This window comes from Peromyscus eremicus, chromosome 11 (assembly GCF_949786415.1).
Source record: "Peromyscus eremicus chromosome 11, PerEre_H2_v1, whole genome shotgun sequence".
NCBI classification, from domain to species: Eukaryota; Metazoa; Chordata; class Mammalia; order Rodentia; family Cricetidae; genus Peromyscus; species Peromyscus eremicus.
In genome coordinates, this window is record NC_081427.1 from 35,079,656 (window position 1) to 35,102,156 (window position 22,501).

Genomic DNA, 22,501 nt, shown 5'->3' on the forward strand with positions numbered 1-22,501 from the left:
CAATATTTCTTGTGGAATTAATCACAAAAATTTAAGAAAATCCAATCCAACTCTTCTATAAACTTCAATAATCAAAAGCTTACTTTTATGAATAGGGATCAAAATTCAATATCCAAATGTAATCAACTGCAAAAACAAGTTAAGGAATGAAAGGAAACTGTGCTCTATTTTATTTAGAATAAAAGAAATAATAGAAAATAAATAAAAATATTTATTATAAATCACACAGACAAAAATGGACAAGATCAAGATTCCATTTATTACTTAAAATAATTATGTAGACTACCATCAATATAATCAAGAAACTTAAAAAAAAATCTCAAACACCTTTCAACTAGTCTTATGTTTAACAGTAAAAATGTAGATCGTTTCTTCCCCAATGAGTATCATGATAAGAATGTTCCTCATACTGCATAGTGTTGGTAATGCCAGCTAACTAAACAAGGCAGTAAAAGGGAATTTACATATGTGTCCATCAGAAATACAGAACAAATTTTCTCTCCATGGAGAAAACAAGATAGCCCAGGAAACAAAACTCAAAACTCAAAACTCAAAACTCAAAACTCAAAAAAAAAAAAAAAAAAGCTAGTAACATAACTCCTATAACTAATATGAAATTATATACAGGTCACTTCATAAAAGGTGAATACATCAAAACTTCAATTATTCAATTTCCTTCATAATTTCAATTAAATAATTGAAATTGGAGCTTTAATTTAAATATAACAGTGCTTATTATAGGTTCTGAAAGTGACAGGACCAAGTCAGTGATGCACAGGGGATTTCTGTCTTCTTTCTTTTTAAAGAAGAGTAAGATTTGATATTAAAATAATGGTATATACAGGACAATAATCATCTGTGGAAAATCTATGAATTTCTTTAACACAGAGTATGCTTTATTATGTGCAAACTGAAAAGCAATTTATGAGGTCAGAACATAGCTGGGTGTACTGGCTTGATTTATGTTAACTTGACACAAACTATAGTCATCTGATAGGAAGAATTCTAGACTGAGAAAATGCCCCCTATAAATTCAGGGGGCCAGTCAGTAGAGCATTTTCTTAATTAGTGATTGATCAGTTATGGCCCAGCCCATTGTGGGTGGTGCCACCCCTGGGCTGGTGGTCCTGTGTTCTATAAGAAAGCTGGCTGAGAAAGCCAGAGGAGCAAGCCAGTAAGCAGCATCCCTCCACAGCTTCTGTATCAGCTCCTGCCTCCAGGTTCCTGTCCTATTTGAGTTCCTGTCCTGGCTTCCTTTAATGATGAACTACGATGTGGAAGTGTAAGCCAAATAAACCCTCTCCTCCTCAACTTGCCTTTTGGTCATGGTGTTTCACCACAACAGAACCCTAAGGCACTGGGTGATAGGGAGATTGTGACAAACAGTGCAGTATGACTAAATAAAACAGTGTCACTGATAGGGACAGAAAAATAAGATACTGACTTCAGTGCCTTTGGAAGTCCATGGAGTCTATAAGAATGAGGCAAGTATATACATACAACTGAACTCTAGCTGATAAAAGTTGTTTCTCATGGACCTGCAAGTTGTCTATTATGGAATAATTATACATGTACACCCAAATTGAAAACACATTTAAGAGGGACATCTTGGCTAGTGAATGAGGAATTACCAATAAGAATAGAAATTGGAAGCCAGGAATGGTGGCACAAGCCTTTAATCCCAGCACTCCAGAGGAAAAGGCATGCAGATCTCTGTGAGTTCAAGGCCAGCCTGGTTTACAAAACTGAGTTCTAGGATAGCCAGGGCTACACAGAGAAAGACTGTCTTAAAAAGCCAAAAAAAAAAATAAAATTAAATTAAAAAAAAACTGAATTGGACCAGATTACTCCACGTGGTAATAGATTAAATTTGAAAACATTAGTAGTAACTCATTTTATTTTTCTACAGATGCAGATGGTTATAGGAAAAAAAAAAACATATGTACAAATATTGGATAGTGTTGTGTTTTTGCACATGTGTGTGCGCATGCGTGTGTCTGTCCACAAGCAGATATGTGTAGCATTGCTTTATTTAGCTAAGTAATCTTAGATATAATGACAGAGAAGTAATATGAACATTCTTAGTAACAAAATCTTGATTTAAAACACTAGTATCCAACCATTGAATGAAGGACACTTTGGACATATGGAGGACCCTACACTGAAAGAAAAATATTCACCATAAGCCTTTTGCAGACTAAACAGAAAACAGAACACAAACTGAACAAAGAATAAGTGAATAAAAACCCATTGTTAAGGACACATAGACACCACATGAAGAAACATCTGAGCAATCTGAGCCCTACAATGAAGTCTATTAGATTATATTTCACATGGTGATATGAAAGGTTAATAAATAAAGAACATGAGGGAACCAAGTTTCTACTCAGAATACCCTGACTGAACCAAATACCAGCAGCAGGAAGCTGTGCAGACGGTGCTCCATGACTGTTACATGGTCAGCCGAGAATGGAGCTTCATTGTCCTGCTCTTCCTCACAAAACACGTTACCACACTCTAATGATGAGAACTATCCAACAACTTCAAGGGGGCTGAAGAGCTAGAGCACATAAAAACTGCTCAGTTCATAAAATCTAAGGAGCTTCATCAAGAGAACACAAGAAAATGTTATTGATCAGGTGCAATGTGGCATTATGGAGGAGATAGAAACCAGAGAGAAGGTATGAATTAGGAAAATTTGGATTAAGTTATAATTATTTGCCTAAAAGATTAGCAAAAACTAATATCCAAAGTGACCTAGAAAATCCTACAAATTATCACAGTAACAGCAAAATTATAGCTAAGTTTCACTTATGGGCATAGGTGCAACATCACTAAGTCATACAGTAGGAAAACTGATTTTTCTACTGGACTTGATCTTGTGTCTCAACAGAGTGACCTTTGGAATTTGGAATATATTCCCTAGGGTGGGGATACCTTGCTCAGCTTTAACACAAGGGGCAGGGGCTTGGTCCTGCCTCAACTTGGTATGCCAGACTCCCCAAGAGAAGCCTTACCCTCTCTGAAGAGTGGATGGAGGATGGGATTGGGGGCGGGTAGGGGGAAGGAGAAGGAGAGGGAAGGGGAACTGGATTGGTATGTAAAATGAAAAAAAACTTTTTTAAAATAAATAAATTAAAAAATATTTAGACAGTAATTCTGTTCTCTTAAAGGGGACGTTTTGTGCATGTATATAAACATAAGCATGCATTTTACTACAATCCTGTTGGAAACAAACCAAATAATCAGGATTTTCAGTATCATAAGTTACTGCCCAACCACAGTATGAACTTCTCTCCCTTGCTTAGTGCTAGGGGATCCCATGAATTTTGTCAATTATATGTGAACAACAGTGGTGACGGCAACGTTCAGCAACACATCTAAAGTCAAGACTTCTGGCTTTCCTTGTTTTCTCACTGCCCCCATAAAACCTTAAAAAGTCAAGGAAGAAAATTCTTGTGTATATTAACAAAGGCGTAGACACAAAATAACAAACACTCAAAATCTTGATAGGGCAACACAGGAGGCCCCTGTAACTGATATGAAAAGAGTCATTGAACACTCTGGGGACTTTTGGTTGAGGGCAAAAAATGCACTGTTTGGCTATTTTTATCCGGTATTGTTTGGTTCCAGATAAAGTGGTTACAACTCTCCCCTCGTTAGTGTACGTACGACTGTACATGACTATACATACACCTGTATGGAACTTGTGACCCTGAAATATAGATCCATTCCAAACGCTTTTGCAAGAATTCAAATACCAGCTCACATCCCAAATGGACAAACTCGAGAGGCCTCTGAAAGCCTCGGGACAGACATCTCCGAAATGTCTGACTTATCTTACCCTGAATGTTTACTAACCTCCGAAGTAAGAGCCATCTGTCAGCTTCATTTCTTTACTGGACTTGGTGATGACGCCAGCAACGCCATGCTGGATGAAATACATTTTCTTCCCCACAGCGCCTTCTCGAATGATGTAGTCTCCAGGCTGGAACACCTCAAATCTCAGCTTGCTCAGCATGGCCGTCACAAAATTGGGGTCCGCGTTAGCGAAAAGAGGCATTGTAGCCACCAGTTTCCGGCAGTTGAAGTTGACTATTTCCTAAAGGTGGCAGGAGTGAGCACACAGGAAGAGGAAACTGAGTCATATCTGGGAGAAGAGTATATGTTGACCTTAAAAACATGTATATACAGTATAATGGTTAATTTACATTTGTAAAAATCCATGGAAATTGTAGTCCACATACGTAACCAATGTAATAAGCTTTGTTTAAATATGTACTAAAGTTTCATTCCAGCACTTAGTGTAGCAGAGAGATACAATAAATATTCAATAATACATTAATTAAATAATAAAATATCAACTGTATTATCTTATTGATTTATTTTGTGTTTGAAATTACAACTTAAAGTCCCATAACTCCTAGGTGCAATGCTGCTTGTCCTGTATTTCATGATGCCGAACAGCCTACCCAGTACCCACTAGCAGGAGTTATAAAAGAAGAAGAAGACAGATGTAGCCGGTTTGCATTTTATTTTTTAAATATCATTCACATTAGAGTGGAAAAAATGGAGAGCAGATGTTACCAAAGGCAACCAGTGAATGATTGTAGATGAAATCTGATTTCTGCTTGGCAAGAACAAACCATCTTTCCGAATCACCCACTGAAGCTGGAGCTAGAGAGAGAACATCTATCTTTTTCCTGTCTCTTATTTGTTGTCTAGACAGTCTGAAGATCTACATATTTGGCTTCATTTTGCAGATTTTAGCTCTGATTAAAAATATTTGTGTCTTTCTATACTAAAACAGGGATATAGTAAATGTGTTATTGCAAACGTTGGAACTGGAAATGTTACCATTATGACATTTCTTCTAGCTTCTTCATAAAAGAACCTAGCATCAAGCTATCTTTCATCAAAGAATATATATATATATATATATATATATATTATAGATGGTATGTTTATATATATATATATATATATATATATATATATATATATATATAAAGGTATGTTTACCTTTATTTGGAAGAGTTCACAATAAATAGATGTGTTAAATATCTATATGTTAAATATCTCATGAACATCTATAATATATATATATATATATATATATATTGTGTTGAGTTGTAATCTTGTTTAAGAAGCATAGAAACTGAAGTCACTCCTCATAGGAGGTGAAAACACAATGAAATAGAAGTATTAACAAAATTAGAGCATTTGAAAGCTGTATCTGGAAAAATATGTTAGTGCCAAGGCCAAAACAGAATTCCTTGATGTTATTTCAAAAAATTGCCTGATTTTTTCTTGGCATCTGTAAAAATTTCTAGGTGATGAATAAAGAAAATTTTATAAATACATACAATAGGACACGAATCAGTCAAAAAAGAGGGTGAAATTCTGTCATTTGTGGCAATGAATGTTATCAGAGACCATTATGTTAAAAACAAAATAAGCACAGAAAGAAACAAGCCACACAAGTTTCTTCAGACGTGAACTCTGAAACAGTTGATTCCATAGAAGCTTAGAGAGAAGGGAAGAGTGATAATAAGAGGTTGAGCTCAAGATATCAATTATGGTTCGATATCATGAAGAAATTCTAGTGTGTGATTCCACCAGACAACAACAATAGCAAGAGCAATATGCAGTACATTTCTGAAAGCTAGAATAAATAATTTTGAATGTTTGTGCTATAGAAAAACAAATGTTTTAAGAAACTAGGTATGTTTACCTTTATTTGGAAGAGTTCACAATAAATAGATGTGTTAAATATCTCATGAACATCTATAATTTGTATGTTGTATGCATAAATTAAAAAATCAATTCAATTTAAAATAATCCCAAATGGTAACAGAAAGCACAATGTAATTCTATATTGATAACAATCATTGTTGAAAGCTGCATTTGGCGAAACATCTGATTCTGTTGCATACTATCATGCTTATTATTATTCTAAACAGCATAGTTCTAAAATGTTTTCAGCATGATAGCTATAAATATAATTACCATGATTGCACAAATGAATCAGGGTGCTCTTAACAAATGAGGCTGTTGTAACATTGCTAAATCCCACCTCAAACATGCTCTACATTTTTATACTGTTCAGAAGACACGATAGCTTCCTTCTAGGAACTTAGAGAGACATTAACAAGGCACATAGACCTAGAGACTTCTTAATTATTACCTCTTCACGTTTCTCAGTATTGCAAAGGACAGTTGGTCAATCTGTAGCAAGTGAAACTTCATCACCTAGTATGTTCTATTAAAGAATGCTACCATTATTGTCTCATTTTCTTTCTCAGTCAGTAGCCTGGACTACTCAAAAATATCAATTGGACATCTTTAGGGACATTTTAAGGTGGATAATTTCATTTTTGAGAATTAATGTTCTTGCTGAGTATGGTGGTTTGAATGAGAATGGCCTCTATAAGCTCATAAATTTGAATGCTTGGTCTCCAATTAGTGGAACTGTTTGGGAAGGATTGGAAGGCATGGCCTTATTGAAGTAAGTGTGCTACTAGGATTGGTTTTTGAGATTTCAAAAGCCCATGTCATTCCCAATTCTCTCTCTCTCTCTCTCTCTCTCTCTCTCTCTCTCTCTCTCTCTCTCTCTCTCTCTCTCTCTCTCTCTCTCTCCCTGCCTAGTAATTATTGTCTCTACGTGTAAAGTAAACTCTCATCTTCTGTTCCAGCACCATGATTGCCTGTCTGCTGCCATGCTCGCCACTATCATGGTCACAGAATCTAATCCTCTTGAACTCTCTGTCCCCAAATGAACTGCTTTCTTTTATAAGTTACCTTTGTCATGATATCACATCACAGTAACTGAAAAATAATTAAGGTACTGGGTTTCAAGTCTCCTCAATACTATACAAAAAGTTACTTTTTATCACAACAAACCTGTTTCATGTTATTCTTGCTGAAATAGAAGATAGTAAGAATTGTGTACTGACCACACTCTTGTAAGAGGAGGAAATATGGTTTAAGTGCCAGATGCCTGGATTACTGGCTTGGCATTTCAATAGTTTAAGGTTTTTGATGGTTTCTAAATAGCCACTGTTACCATTAGCATCTGGAATAACCATAAACTATGAAGTTAAAAGACAACCTGAAACTGGTCTTGAATGCAGGTATTTGGGGAGTTTTTTATGGACATTTGATTACAGAGAAGGCAAACCAATGGTTAGTCATCAGACTTCTCTTTCTCCGAGAACAATGCTTTCTAAACCCTGCGTACAATTGCTTCTGTAAGTGACAAAAAGTGTGTTCCAGTTTGCCACAGGTTTAAAAACACAATTTGCAATTAATATCTTGCTATTTTTTACAACTTACCTATCCTACTTACTATAGGGGAGTTGTATTTGAGTTCTCTGAACTGTAAAAAGAAGATCTATAAGAAAGAGAGGGAGACTGCTGTTTTTGTTGCTGGTTAGAGGAGTAGGAACAGGGTATAGTCGAGTCTTGTACCATAAAGTCCACTGCGACTAAACCAAACACCTTCATGCCTTGTCAGTGACTTCTTATTTCTTGCTTTAAAAACTATTTCGTTTATTTTTTCTTCAATAGTAGATATATCTGTCTCTTTTTGTAAAATCCCAGAAGGGATATTATAATTTAATTTGAGTGCAATTTAGGGATGCAGAAAAAAGGGAGAGTAACAAGATTCATTAATTACCCACTGATATACAGTGCTTTACTTTTTTTGCTAGGAGAAAATAATTCAAGAATGAATTGAATTTTTTTTTTTATATTTCCACACATACAGGAGAGAACAGACATGAGGAGAGGGGAGTCATAGCCCAGTTCACAAGATCAAAGCATATTCATGACATTAGCCAGTTTATTCAGCTCCACTTGGTCACCTAGATCAAAGTCACAAAAACTAGACACCCACACAGTCTAAACCTTCATATTCTGCAATTGTCTGAGCATTAGGATGAAAAATGAAAATCACTTTTAGCATGAGTTCTTCCCAGTTTTATACATTGCACTATCATCCTTTTATTTTTCTTAAATGCCTCTTTCAGACTATTTAATTTTGACTACTTTGAATATATTTTATGTAGTATACATATCTTCTTGACAGAATATTTAATGATGATTCATTTATTATTGAGGTATTTTTTAAATTCATAATTATATTTAATAATATATTTACCAAAAAAACTGACACGCATTTTATATGTGAGGTTCAAAGTATGCCTTGGGCTGCTCTAATACATTTAAGCAAAATATTTTTTGAAAACTAAGAGAAAAATTTATTCCATGTGTTAAGTTAATTTTGTCTTATAGGATCATTTCTATGTTGGGTAAACAGGAAGCATTTCCTGTTTTTCACCGCGAAACTGGCATAGATTTCAGAGCAGGAGAAAGCAAATGTCACGAAACGTAGCTAGTGATTCAGAATGATTTCAGTGAGCAAGAACACAGGCCGACAAGAGTTTATTTCTTTTAAAAATCCAGTGGTATACTGCTGTGTGAAGCACTGGGCATCCATGTCTGCCTATCTACAAAATGTAAGCACTCAAGAAATGCAGCCCTAGAAACTTCCACATGCAAGCAGTTCTGAGCAGACACAGCAGGATATATTCCTGTATTGATGCATGTACATGTATATGCAGCAACATTGGCTAAAGAAGAGGCCACCATGAACTTGGTAGGGGGATGCAATATGGGAGGGGTAGAACAATGAAGAGGGAGGGGAGAGATGACATGTTTTAATTAAATAATAAAGAAGTATGGATTGTGAGGAAACAGGCTACAGGTGACTGCCCTGACCCTGCTAAGGATAAATACAAACATAAGTAGCCTACGTGTGCTTGCTACTTTTATGTCACTTTGACACAACTATATATAGTCATCTGAAAGGAGGGAATCTCAATTGGGAAAACAGCTCCTTAAAATTGGGCTGTAATCCGACAAGCTTGTAGGGCATTTTCTATATTAGTGATCAATGGAGGAGGGCCCAGGCCATTGAGGGTATGGATACTCCCTGGGCTGGTGATCCTCCACGGCCAGGCCCCAGGTGGAGCTCTAGGTGTCCAATTGGTGAGAAAGAGGAGAGATTATATGAGCAAGAGTTGTTGAGACTATGATTGGAAAAAGCACAGGGACAAATAGCCAAACTAGTGGAAACACATGAACTATGAACCAATAGCTGAGGAGCCCCCAACTGGATCAGGCCCTCTGGATAAGTGAGACAGTCGATTAACTTGAACTGTTTGGGAGGTCCCCAGGCAGTGGGACTGGGACCTGTCCTTAGTGCATGAGCTGGCTGTTTGGAGCCTGGGGCCTTTAGGGACACTTTGTTCAGCCTGGGTGAAGGGAGGAGGGGACTGGACCTGCCTTGACTGAATCTATCAGGCTGAGCTGAATCCCCAGGGGGAGTCCTTGCCCTGGAGGAGATGGGAATGGGGGGTGGGCTGGGGGGAGGATGGGGGGGCGGGAGGAGGAAGGACAGGAGAATCCACGGCTGATATATAAAATTAAATATATATTAAATTAATATAAATTATATATATATATATATATATATATATATATATATAGAGAGAGAGAGAGAGAGAGAGAGAGAGAGAGAGAGAGAGAGAGAGAGAGAGAGAAAGAGAAAGCAAGCTGAGCAAGCTAATAAATGGCACCCCTCCATGGTCTCTTCATCAGCTTCTGCCTCAAGGTTCCAGACCTGTTTGAGTTCCTGTCCTGACTTCCTTCAGTAGCAGTGACATGGAAGTGTAAGCCAAATAAACCCTTTCCTCCCCAATTTGCCTTTTGGTCGTGGTGGTTCATCACAGCAACAGAAACCCTATGTAAAACACTGTTAAGTTCCTTATAGGACTAGATGGTGGCTTTTAGTAGTTTTTCAAAGGGACTACTATTAGAAAGAGTGTAAGAACCACTGGTTTACAGCTTATCAAGTGTGCTCTGTTCTCACAGTGATGATGACACACGATGTTTTCTGAATACTGTGTTTTCTCATTTAACTATAATTAAAAACCCAATGAACAGTTAGATCATTAACAGAATCATAGAGATGAGCCAAAGAGGTCTCAAAAAGGCAATTCAACAAAAAAATCACATACAATTCAGGAAATGAAGCCAGTTTTTAAAGAAATATGTGGTCATTCTCAGAGCTCCGTTGCCTACCATGGGGGTCACCAGACAAATGGAGTTCATGAACCCCTGAAATGTGGCTAGTGTGACGGATAAATTGAATTCTCAGTTTACTGAATTCTAATCAATTTCAGTTTAAAGTTCAAAACCTGTCAGTTTAGTTATTTAGAAAAAAACATATCTGGGAGAACTTGGCCAGGCAAACACACTCTTTCAGCTGTGAAGAATATGAAATCTGCATATAGGTTGTTTCTGAGGAAAATCTGGCATCAAAATCAAGATGTGTTATGAAAACAAAAATGTGTTCCAGACTGTGTACTGTAGACATTAAGAAACAAAAACTCTTACTTTAATGATGATTTTATATAGATTGCATCTGAAATCTCATTTTAAATGAACATATTGTGTATAATTTTACATTTATTTTCATCATTAATGTAACTATTGGGAAATTTAAAGTGACTTATGATTCATATTGCATTTTCAATAGACAGTGAAGAGAATTACAAAGTACCTGATGCCCTACTTTAAAAGGAAATGGTCTGATGCATTTCTAGACATTTGAACTTTCAGTGAAATATTCTGCAAGATAAACATGAAGTACAAGCGAGGTAGATCAGAGAGCCATATGGGAACAGTAATGAGCTGTACGGTAACTTTGAGTTGAAACAACCACATACCTGTATTATAGGAGGATGACAAGTGACATCTCAGTAAAAACGTGACTACTGAAAACCAGATGAAACTGAATTGGATAGGTAACATTGCTGCTAACTATCCTTTACTTCCTTCTGTACTGGCATCTCCATATCATCAGCTTTGTAGATTTCCCTGCTAATGCTGTGTATCTGTAATACCACATCCTAATTTTCCATACAAGGGCAGAAAAGGACAAACAGTAACCATATTCTAGGAAAAGTCCAATCCATTCCTAGAATCTCTGACCTTTTTCTACCTTAAGTCATGAATAATTTGCCCCTTCTTTAGTTTAAAAAAGTTTGTGTGCATGAATGTTTTCTCTGCATACACACATACGAGCCACCCGTGAGCAGTGCCCACAGAAAGCAGAAAAGTATGTCAGAATTGCTGAAATTGTAGTTACAGACTGCCAAATGGGTGCTGTGAACTAAACTGGATGCCTCCGCAAAAGCAGCAAATATTCACTTTTTTAAAACATGTCCGTTAAGGATGTATCCCAAATCCCTCTGAGGCTTTCCTCTTCCACTTGAGTATGTGCTTCGGCCCTTTCATAAAGCTTCCCAATTCTTTGTTTGAGCACTCTGTAGAGGTCTCATATTGTTCTCTCTATCATTGAGACTTCCCCTGTTGGTGACACAATATTTAATTTCTATAAACTAATGCTGAATCATGGTTTAGTTTGAGCCATGGGAAATGAGATTTAGATCCTCAGACTCCAAGAAGAATAAACAAATATATTGAAATGGCTAAGCAAAGTTAATTTTAAGTGACCTTACTTCTAAGGATTTCATTTGCCATGAGATCATTACTTGAAGAATCCGAGGCATCATGTGATAGTAATGAATATTAAAAATTTAAAGAAAAAAGAATAAAAACATTTCAATATTGTGTTAAGGGTTGCTGGGATATTCCATGTACCTGCAGCCTATGAGCAGTCCTTAATCCCTAGGAGAGTTGCAAAGAAAGCTGAATTGTCCAACATGACATTTAGAACAGAGAAGATCAATGGGTTGAACTGGTAGAACTGGTAGACATAACTTTAAAATGCTTAAGCATCAACAGAACACACTAAGGATCATTGACAGGTACGGCCCTCATATAAGGCATGATGCTCAGGCTGACAGACACCAATTGAGAAGAAGGATCTTGAATGACCTGTCAAGTATGACATTATCTATCCCTTGTATTCTTTAGAGGGAGTCAGTAGCCCCACAGATGTATTTATGTAATTTTTCTAAAACATAGTCTACTAGGCTCCAATCCAGATTTACAGAATCTGAATCTAAACCTTAGGGGATATGACTCAAAGTCTCTACTTACATAGTCAAGTATGCTTCCTAAAATAAGTGAGTACCCGGAAGCCTAAATGTAGGCTTGAGGGAGGAAGTTATGTATGCATGTATTCAACATAAGTTAATTATAAATAATAAAAATAGTTTGGTCGAAAATCAAGAGATAAATTATAAGACACAATAAAGTTTCTTTACTGATAGAATAAAGTTGAAGTGAACTGTGATTTACGTTTACGTTCCATTAACATAAAAGAAAGGATTGGCAGTTACTTTGAAAGAAAACTTTTTCTTCTTTCACAATCTCGACTAACATTCATTTGATGGTTTGACTCCAAAACTGCAAGATGTTTAATTAAGTATATAAGAAAATCACCCTATACAAGAAGACATTATTGCTTTAGAAAAGCTTTGAAAGCATATGTAGACATTGAATGACAAGTTAAGAACCTGCTCTCACTTCTTGAAAACATTTCCTGTGATTTCTATGTCTCTAAGATGGAATATTTACAGGCTCTTTCTCTAACTGGGACATTCTCTTCTGCCTTTTAAGAAAGCTTTTATTACAAGTGATAAATAATTTGAGTGTCAAATATTATGCAATAAACTATAAGGGTAAGAAATATTTATCTTTAAAATTTAAATGGTTGGAATTAAAAGAGTTACAGATAGAACAGGAGTGACTAACAAGTGTATACAGTTTCCCAATATTAACTTTATTTGATTTCCATTGCATTGAGACTAGCCCGTTATATGTTTTATTAGCAAATTAGTTTTATTTTAGTTTCTGTAAAAAACGAAAATCTATTTGCCTCAACATAGCTGCAGTCGTAATGCACATTTTCTGTTTGATTCTTTTGTTGTATTTTTTATGACAGACCATTTCCCACATAACAATGTGACCCTCCTTGCCATTCTTTATAAAACCAGTGTTCCATTTTGTGTTAATCATATTATACATTTAAAACTCAATGAGTAGACAGGAAAACTAGACAGTAATTTCTCATAAATATTGTGGACTCTAGTATTTTCCTTTAAAGCATCTTCTTGAAAACCTAGCTATACTGTTAATTGCTAGATTAACAGTCTTCAAGAAGTGAGTCAAACACTGACATACCACTTACATCAGTTAGGATTTTATTAGTACTGTATGTGTTGTTCAGTGTTATAGACTGAGTCGTGTTCCTCCAACATTTATATACTAGCGCTTACAAATGCATTACGAGAAAATACATTTAAAAGTTGATAGAGTCAAAGTCAAGTCAAAATACTGATATCTTTATGAGAGTAGCCTCAAACGAAACCTGCTAGCATTTCAGCCTTGACCGCCCGGCTTCCAGAACTGTATGTAAATGCCTCTATTATTTAAGCTATCTAGCTTTTTATGTCTTGTCATGGAAGCCTATAAACACAGTCGGTAAGGTTCGTGTAAGCTTGACAAGAATGTGGTTGCCCTTTCTGCAGGTCTGAACCAATACTGCAGGATCGCTGCTCCTTGCATGTGGGGCTTACAAGCAATCCAGCGATAATGAATCTGAACAGACATGAAACGTCTGGATGCTTTGAGTCCTTGTGAGGTCTTCAGTTTGGGGAGAAATGAACTCCAAATAGATACTCAGGTAGATGAAGAATATGTTGCTTTGGTACAGTCAATGTGAAGCATTTGGCATTCTGAAAACAGGTGCACATGACAATGTGCACAATCAGACAGTTGACAATGGCTCTGAAAATCAGGATTAGAGATGTAGGACTGATGCCATAATTATGAGAGCATATTGAAAACCTGGTAGGTGTGCATAGCATAATATTTATAGATTTAATCATTCAGAAGTATAAAGTTTACAAGTATAAATTAAAATTTTAATTATCTCCACTACTTGCACCTGAAATGTTTTCATCATAATTAAAACTATCTAACCAATTTAAGAAAGAATTTTTCCTAGTCCCCTTCAACTAACCACAGCAAACTATGAGTTTGACTACTACACAGATTAGAATCAGTCTTGGAAATAGTTACTTAGAGACAGACTGGTGGTAGAAGTTGGTAATGCTTAACTGGGTCTTTCTCTCATTATAACGCAAGTTGCTGTATTTGCTCTCCCTATTTCTGGCTTCCCTAGTTAACCCAAAGTAAGAAAAAGCAGTCTTAAACAGGCATTATTGTGTAAGGAGAATGGTCCCTGAGAAGCTTATAAAATGGTTATAAAGTAAATTATATCTGCTGTGACTTGTGCAATGTACTTATACACATGAGAAACATATTTCAAAAAGTAAAAGAAATACTCCATTTGTGTTCCAGTGTAGAATCATTAATATAAAATACAAATATTTATATTTATAAAATAATTTAAATCTTTAAGGTACCTGTCATCAAGCAAGAATTAAGACAGAAATAATAATTAACCCATGATGAGTAACTTAAATTTGTAATCTTCAAAACATTGTCATCTTATTTAATATTTGCAATAACCATGAGAGACTGTTATCATTAACTTGAATTTAAAAGTGGCCACAATCAAGAGGATTCTAGGCAAGAGAGCAGGGGTCATTCTTTTCTTATGACATATATAGGTTTTTAAATCAAAAATTTACTTGGGAATGATTTTAAATCCACAAAGTATTTCAATATTATATAAAATGATCTTAAATATACCTCACTCAACTTTCCCAGGTGTTTCCAATCCTCACCATGAGACATTTTCTATCTTTGAACTCAACATTGTTACAAAACTATTAAATATTGACTAACTTTGTGTTGTATTAGTACTTATTCTGTGATTTCTTTTTAATGTTCCAGAATCTAGTCCATTTGTCTCATCGTTAAGTACAAATGTTACATCATTTTGCCTTAAGGAATTGAGTTTACTTAAAGTTAAATAAATAACTAGCAGATAAATTCCAAGTCTGCTAAAAATTTTAAAATGTATTTTGTTTGAAGAAAGAGATTTTAATAAGGTCTTACATATATGTATGCTATGTATTTCATGCAAATGTGGTATATAATACATACATGTACAAATATATGTGTGCATATTACTATAAGGCAATGATAATCCCATATTAGAACAAAATGTTACATTTGAAACAACCCTTTAATAATTTATAACATATAATTATTGTGACATTTAAATTTTTTAATTCAGTAAAACGACTGTGGAAGCAATTCTTATTACTAAATATAATGTTTTGCAATTATACTGTAAAATCAAAAAGTTCTCTTTGGTCCTGTTGTTTGCTGTTCTTTAGTGTTTTGGACCACTAATGTGGTTTTGTTTTCTTGAAATTAGTTTAAAATATATTTTTCCTCAAGTTAACCTATACATGGGGATTTTTTTCCTTTCTCAACAGAATGTATTATTTTTCACTTATATTATTTCTAAAGTTCAAAATTTATTGTGAAGCCTTTCCCATAAAAGGCTGAGTTTTTATTTTATGGGCCCTTATGTCTTGTTCCCTGTGAACATTCATTGGCTCACTTTGAAAAAGAATAATTAAAATTCTGTGATTGCAATTTAAGCCGTATATCTGGTACTTATACTTTTAAAAAATTAGGTTTTGAGATATTATTCTTCAATTTCTCTAGATTTCCCTGCTCCTCATCTTTGTAACTGTCTAAATTATGGCTCAGTTTGCTGTCAGGTCAGCTATAGAATTCACATTGGGAGATTACAACATTTAAACATGTAATAACAGGAATGAGACTTCCAATATCTGTTATAATTACAAAAATCATATCATTGACCACTTTCTGTCAGCCTGAGCACTTTTCTGAGTGTTTTCTTTTCATAAATCATGATAATTTAAACACATACATATTCATATGGAGCTTGCCAAAGGAACAAAACGTTTTGTCTCTTCTCTATAAAACATTTATTTTTCATACTTTGCAATCATAAATAAATGCTGTAAACACATAAATTATGTGCATTACTAGGGTAGGGGAAATGATGTTTAAATTCTCAGTATTAAAGGACTCTGAGGATTTCAAAGGTTCCAGGTCACAGTGATCCAGTCTTATCAGCCTTGTGACATCTGACTTTAAATGTATACATCATATCAGAATACTGATAGAGTAGAGCTTAGATCTTTCCAAGTATTAGTGGCTCTCTGTCACTTTTGCAGTCTCAAGTCACAGTCATTAGACATTTATCTACCTCAGCATGCCATCACATAGTGGCAATAGTTTGTTTATTGGATAAAGTGATATTAAATGTAAAGCTTCTCAAACACTTGACATACTCTTTGAGCACTCGGTCCCTAGCAGGTCATACCACTTGAGAAAGTTGTGTTCGGAGGTAGAGCTTTGTTGGAGAAAATAGGTTGCTTGGGTCAGGCCTTGACACTTTGTATCCTGACCCCACTTCCCGTTCTCTCTTTACTTCCTGAATGTAGATTCAGTGTGACTAAGCAGGCTTCTGCTCCTGCCACCATCTACATTCTTGGCCTGCTGCTGTTTCTTTTCTGTCATGGTGAGCTGTGCCCTCTGAACTGTAAGCCATAACAAACCCTTACATCCTCAAGTTGCTTTTATCAGGTATTTTGTGACCGTAACAGAAAAGGCACTAAGATAATCACCTTGCTCCACAGATGCCAAGGTAATCTTCAAAAGCTGAGAACATTCACAGGAGAATCCTTAACTGGTCTCACGACTTAACAACAAGAAGCTCTGTAGCTCACGTATACATTTGAGGTGCTATTTTTAAAAAATACAAATATGCTTTGTGTAAGCTAAAAAAAAATACCAAAGATATTCTCATTTGATAGTTCTAATTGAAAGTATGGAAATAAAAAGATTTGCCTTTAGCCCAGTGTAGAACCTTGATACAAAACGTTTGCTTTTGGGCCAGTGACAGGGCTCAGTGAACAAAGGCACCTGTTACTAAAAACTGTGGTCTGAATTCAATCCCTGGGACCCACAAGACAGAAAGAAAAAGAAAACTCCTGCAACTTGATCTCTGGTTTCCACATACAGACTCTCCCCACACACATACACACACAAAGATACACACTGAATTAATATAATGTCTTTAAAATGTATTCTTTTCATAGCTCAGTTTTTCTTCTATCTTAATTATGTTACTAAAAACTGCTCAGTACACTGACTTCTTAGCAATAATCACGGATACTCTTAACTTTGTTCTTTAATTATCTTCATTATTTTAGTTTGAGTCCTATTTTCAACCATTTTTTCCAAAGATGATGCAACATAATTTTCACCACTATTTTAGTTATGATGAAAAGCACAGGTTTCCTCAACAGAAAAAAATTGTAATCATTTTTTTAAAACTTTATATTTTATTACATTTTAAATGACTATTGAATGAAAAGTTCCTCTTTCAATAATTTGTTTCCTTCCTCCTTGGACCAAAGAAACACTAAATAGAAAGCTGATTTAGTATAAGCTTCTCCTTGGTTTACCATGTTTCCTTTCCCTGAACTCCATCTTTTACCTTCCTTCTCTACTCACATTCTGCATTTGCTTCCACATCCAGAGCAACCCTTTTCCTCTGAGGCCTCTACTGTGTGCTCTTGGCCTTGGTGAATGTACTTATTCTTGTCAGCTATTTTTGTCTATGTAGCCTCGCTCTAGCAATTAACTATGGGTGATTTCCTGCATCTCCAAGGTTTCTCTTAATGGTTTCTTGCTTTTACTTCTTGTTCTTTTCATTCTTCTATATATATTTTTTTGTCTCTTCCAGTATACAGGTAGCACTTCCTTTGAGACTGAAAACTGCATTACTGCATCTCTTAATTTGTCTTTCCAGTCAAGTTGGGGTCAATACCTTGTACACATTAGGAAAAAAAATCAGTGCAAGTGTTTTCCATCTCCTTGATAGGACCTAGAGATGCATGGTGAAAACACAAACACAAACAAGACAATAAAAAACAACAGTGAAAAGTTCTTGGTTAATGTCATTTGGAATTATAACCTCTGGGAGATCACGTCCATATTCTTTATCTCATCTTTTGTTACTTGTGCCTGTTACATAAATACATGATAACTTTGGGAGGCAGGCATAGCTTTACAATGCAATGCATCTAGCCTACTTGGTTAATTTTAACAAAATGTAATTTAAAATATATTTTAGGTGCTCAAGTGTAGACTGTTAAAAGTGATTCAATATTACACCAAGTATTCACACTAATTTTGCCTTCTAGTGTAACAAACCCATCTTACAAATTAAAGGTCAGAGGCCAGGCTAATACGCTCAGTCCATTTCATGTCTTACGAGAATGAAATATACTGATGTTTGAAAAATCTCCTGGGGCACATGATCTGCACCTATTTTCAGCCCTCAGCTCCTCACACATCATTATTTAAAAATAGATCTGTTCTGAACTTTGGAGACTGGCTTAGAAGGGCATTAGCCTCTTTCTTGAGTGTTAGGTTTGCCATTCTGCTCCAATGAAATCAGGGTAAGACCAATCATGCCAAAAATAGACCTTCTTCTTCTTCTTCTTCTTCTTCTTCTTCTTCTTCTTCTTCTTCTTCTTCTTCTTCTTCTTCTTCTTCTTCTTCTTCTTCATATGCATTCCAACAAGCACTCATAAGCAAGGGTTAGAGTTCACTGAATATTTCTAATCAAGTTTCATTTTTAAATATACTGCTGGAATTTACTAAAGTACACGTCAGTCTTATGATCTTAATATTTCAGTGTCAAGTTTTGATGCTCGGAGCGTTGCCTCCAGAGAGCTGCAAGCTGAAATGAAGGGAGAGCTATTAGCAGATTGTTTGAATAACTTCCAAAAGAAATGGGACATACAGTAAGGTCTAGTTCAGTGTCTCCTGCATGTTGTCTTAATACTTTGAATCGCTTTTCAGTGCCTTACATATAGTTAGTTATACTTGATGTTTTTCAAATATGTCTTTCACTGAACTATAAAAGCCATTAAGGCTACAATGATAGGCTAGTCTGCACTGAATTACTTGACTATTTAATACTTAAAAAAATATGTTTGCTATGTACTGGGCACTTTCCTCATCTTTTACTAAGAAGGTAAAACTTCTTAGTTTTAACAGCACCCTATGATGTAGTTAATATTTTCAACCTCTGCATTTAAACATGAGGAAAGAAATGGCAAATTAATTAAGAAATAGCTTGAAACCACCCGTTTAGTTAGTGTTGGCTAGTGGTATGATACTGTACTGTCGATCATGGTCCTAATCTGCCTGTCAGAAGCTTGTGTTCATTCACTATTTCTTACAGAGAGGGAAAAGCACATATAATTACAAGTGCCAACAAAGGATTAAGACTATCTAAGACAAAGAAAGCCAGCATATGTCTGGATATCTGGGAGGGTGTGGAGGTGCCCCTAGCTCACAGATTCCTAAGTCAGCAAGCATATAATTTTGACTAGGCATACCCGCAAAGCACCAAGATTATAGGCAGGAGAAATGGTGAATACATCATAATATAAATTTCCTGATTTAAGATAGTAATTTTCTGGGTACCATCTTAAAGAACTTTTCTTAGAAAATTGTACTTGTTCTTCTACTTTGAGCCACACTATGTTAGCTCACAGAGAAATGAAGGGAGATTTTAAGACACATTTGTAATCACTTCATTCCCACAACAGGGAAGATTTTGTTAGATCTCAGAGTTCAGGTTCTGAGGCTTAGCCAGTGCTGAACTGACAAGAACCTCTTCCTCTGTGAATCTCCAATGTTCTGGATGTGTCACTACCTGGATTTGGGTGGGCCAATCAGCAACAATTGCTTGATGATTCATTGAGCATTTTCTGTGCAGAGTTGCATGGTGATTAGTTTAGAGTAGTTAATTTGGGCTGCTGTGGACAGAAACATCACAGACTTCCTGGCTTAAAAACAGTATAAATTTATTTACCAAGCTCTAAAGTGTGAAAAGTCTAATATTAAAGTACTAGCAGTTTGAGTTTGGTTAGGGTACTCTTGCCTATACACAGACATCTTTTAAGCATGTGGCCATATAACAGTATGAAAAAGAAGTGTATGAAACCTCTTTAATAAGGACAGTAATATCATCCACAAACATTATATTGTCATAGTAAAGTTAACAATCAAACTTTCAGTTACATCATCTGACTTTGGTGGAAGAGTGATATAATATCTTCCATGTATTTCATGAATGCTACTGGCTTACAGTGAGCAGAAAGAATATTTGCCAGAGATGGCATATAAAATGGCTGACGTGCTACCAGCAGAGATTGGAGAATAGGGGACTCGAGATTGTGGACCATCAACCCTCCGTGTGTTCCCCTCTGGATCTTCTGCTTAGCATGCCTCTAGAGGGCCAAGGCAGAAATGCCTATGTGTCCCAAGATCATGCTTTATGGCGTGCACATGTCATGTCCTCCTCCATATAAATACTTCTTGTAATACTAGTCTTTTTCTTCTATCTGATCTTCATGTTCTGTGTCCCTAGATCAACGGTGATTTCTGTGATGCAGGAAAGGAGAGGAGTAAATTTCACAGGAAATTATACAGAGATGATCACCCAGGCTGGGGTTAAAGCAGTTATGTAGTTCATGGAAAAGAACCTGCAGCCTGGAGAAGCTTTTTAGTCGTGGATAAACTGTACCGAATGTGTGGTCAACTATAGCACATGGTATGATGTGTATCAACACATTGGACTTAAATTGGCCATGATGAATAATGCAGTTTTTGAGGATATTCCAAGGACATTGTGTAAAACTTGAGACCCTAAGGGGTGTTGGCTGAAGACTATGGATGGAGTAACATATAGATGGGATGACAAACTGAAAGTGTGGGAACCTAGAATAGGAGGAAAACAGTGGCCTCTACCAAGAAAGGGAGACACAACTTTAATTCAGATTTTTTTTTATTCCTCCTGAAGGAGTGTTGAGATAATGTGACAATTGATGGGGTGATTGCTACAAGTTTTATTGGGTTCCTAGATTGAAAAGAGCTGCCAAGAAAGGTGAGCTTCCTATCACAGGAGCTCTAAAATTAGATTAGGTCTTCCTTGGAATTGTTGGGATATAGAAGGACAGAAGTTGCCGACTTGCAGGGACAGATTTCTTGTCTGAGGTCATTGTAGCCCACCAGTCATGGGGTTTAGTGTTTGCAGAGGGCTGAGGAGGAACTTAGGCAGCTACAGGGGTCTTGAGGTTGGAGCTGACTGTGTCAGAAGGAAATGACTGTCTGGTACATTGACCACTGTTCTTATTTTTACTTTTTTTTGTGAAATTGCATGTTGCTAGCCTTTGGGTCAAGTGCTCAAAAGATTGTATAATCATTAATAATAAAAATAGATTATGCTTGCTTTGGTGTTAAGTCTGGGATAGTTTCTGTGTTTGGTAAAAGATGATGAAGAATATATTGGTGATTTTCTAAGAATAACCTTTGGAATCATGAGAACATTCTGTATTGGGTGATTTCCCCTTTTCTTTCTGTTCCCCCTTTACTTATGATAATAAAAGACTGAGGTTACCAGGGCAATAGCAGAAGCTAAAGAAGCTGTTCAAAAGCTAAGAGAAGTTAGAGAAGCTAAGAGAAACTAAGAAAAACTAAGAGAAGCTAAGAGAAGTTAGAAAAGCTAAGAGAAACTAAGAGAAGTTAGAAAAGCTAAGAGAAGCTAAGAAAAGCTAAGAGAAGCTAAGAGAAGCCAGGGGAAGCAAAAGAAACTTAGCAACTGCAGAAGCCCCAAGTGACCTGTCAGCTCGCACGAACATTGTCTCTGAGTCATTATTGAGCCTTCCAGGTATCCCATCCTTCAGACCCCCCGAAACTGCTGAAGCTGGTCCCCAGAAAATATTCATATACCTTCCCTAATGTGCTCCATTGACAGTCACTCCCTTCTCCTATTCCTTAACTCTGTTAAACAACTAACCCACAGCACACTGAAAGTTAGAATATAAAATGGCTGCAAATAAAACAGAACTACCTGTCATACTGTGCATATATTGCAACACAATTACAAAAGAATACACACAGTAGCATATTTTTGCAAATAGCGAGGAAGAGTATATTGGCCATAGAAAAATATACAATGATACTAAGCTGTAAGAATGAAGCTCGCCATGCCAAGAAGTGCTGTTCTCACTCCTCCAAATGCCACTGTCTTATAGACAAAATTCTCCAGCTACACTGACAATCAATGATTCTCTGAGATGAGTTGCCAGGTATGTGATCCATATTTATTTGTACGCATTTACTGAATAATTAATTAATATAAGTTATGTGTAGGATTAGGGAAGGTGAGGGAATCAAGAAAGACAAGGTCCTTTTTCGAAAACTCATTGTGTGACAGAACAGAGAGCACACATGTAAACATTAAGAGAAAGCAAGGCACATGATGTGCACATAACAAATGTGAAGGAGAGTAGTTACAGAGGAGTTGATCTGGATGAATTGCCCTGGGAAGGATTCTTTGATAAATTAACATTAATATCGAGACTTG

At 36.0% G+C, this 22,501-nt stretch overlaps 1 protein-coding gene across 1 annotated transcript in view; it reads right to left on the bottom strand.

Annotated features, from left to right (window-relative positions):
• The window catches only part of Hcn1 (hyperpolarization activated cyclic nucleotide gated potassium channel 1), a 379,984-nt gene that overhangs the window by 42,327 nt on the left and 315,156 nt on the right, over positions 1-22,501 (bottom strand). Inside the window, exon 6 of the mRNA XM_059276444.1 lies at positions 3,862-4,102. Within this exon, the coding sequence (XP_059132427.1) occupies positions 3,862-4,102 (241 nt within the window). The remainder of the gene's footprint in view (positions 1-3,861; positions 4,103-22,501) is intronic.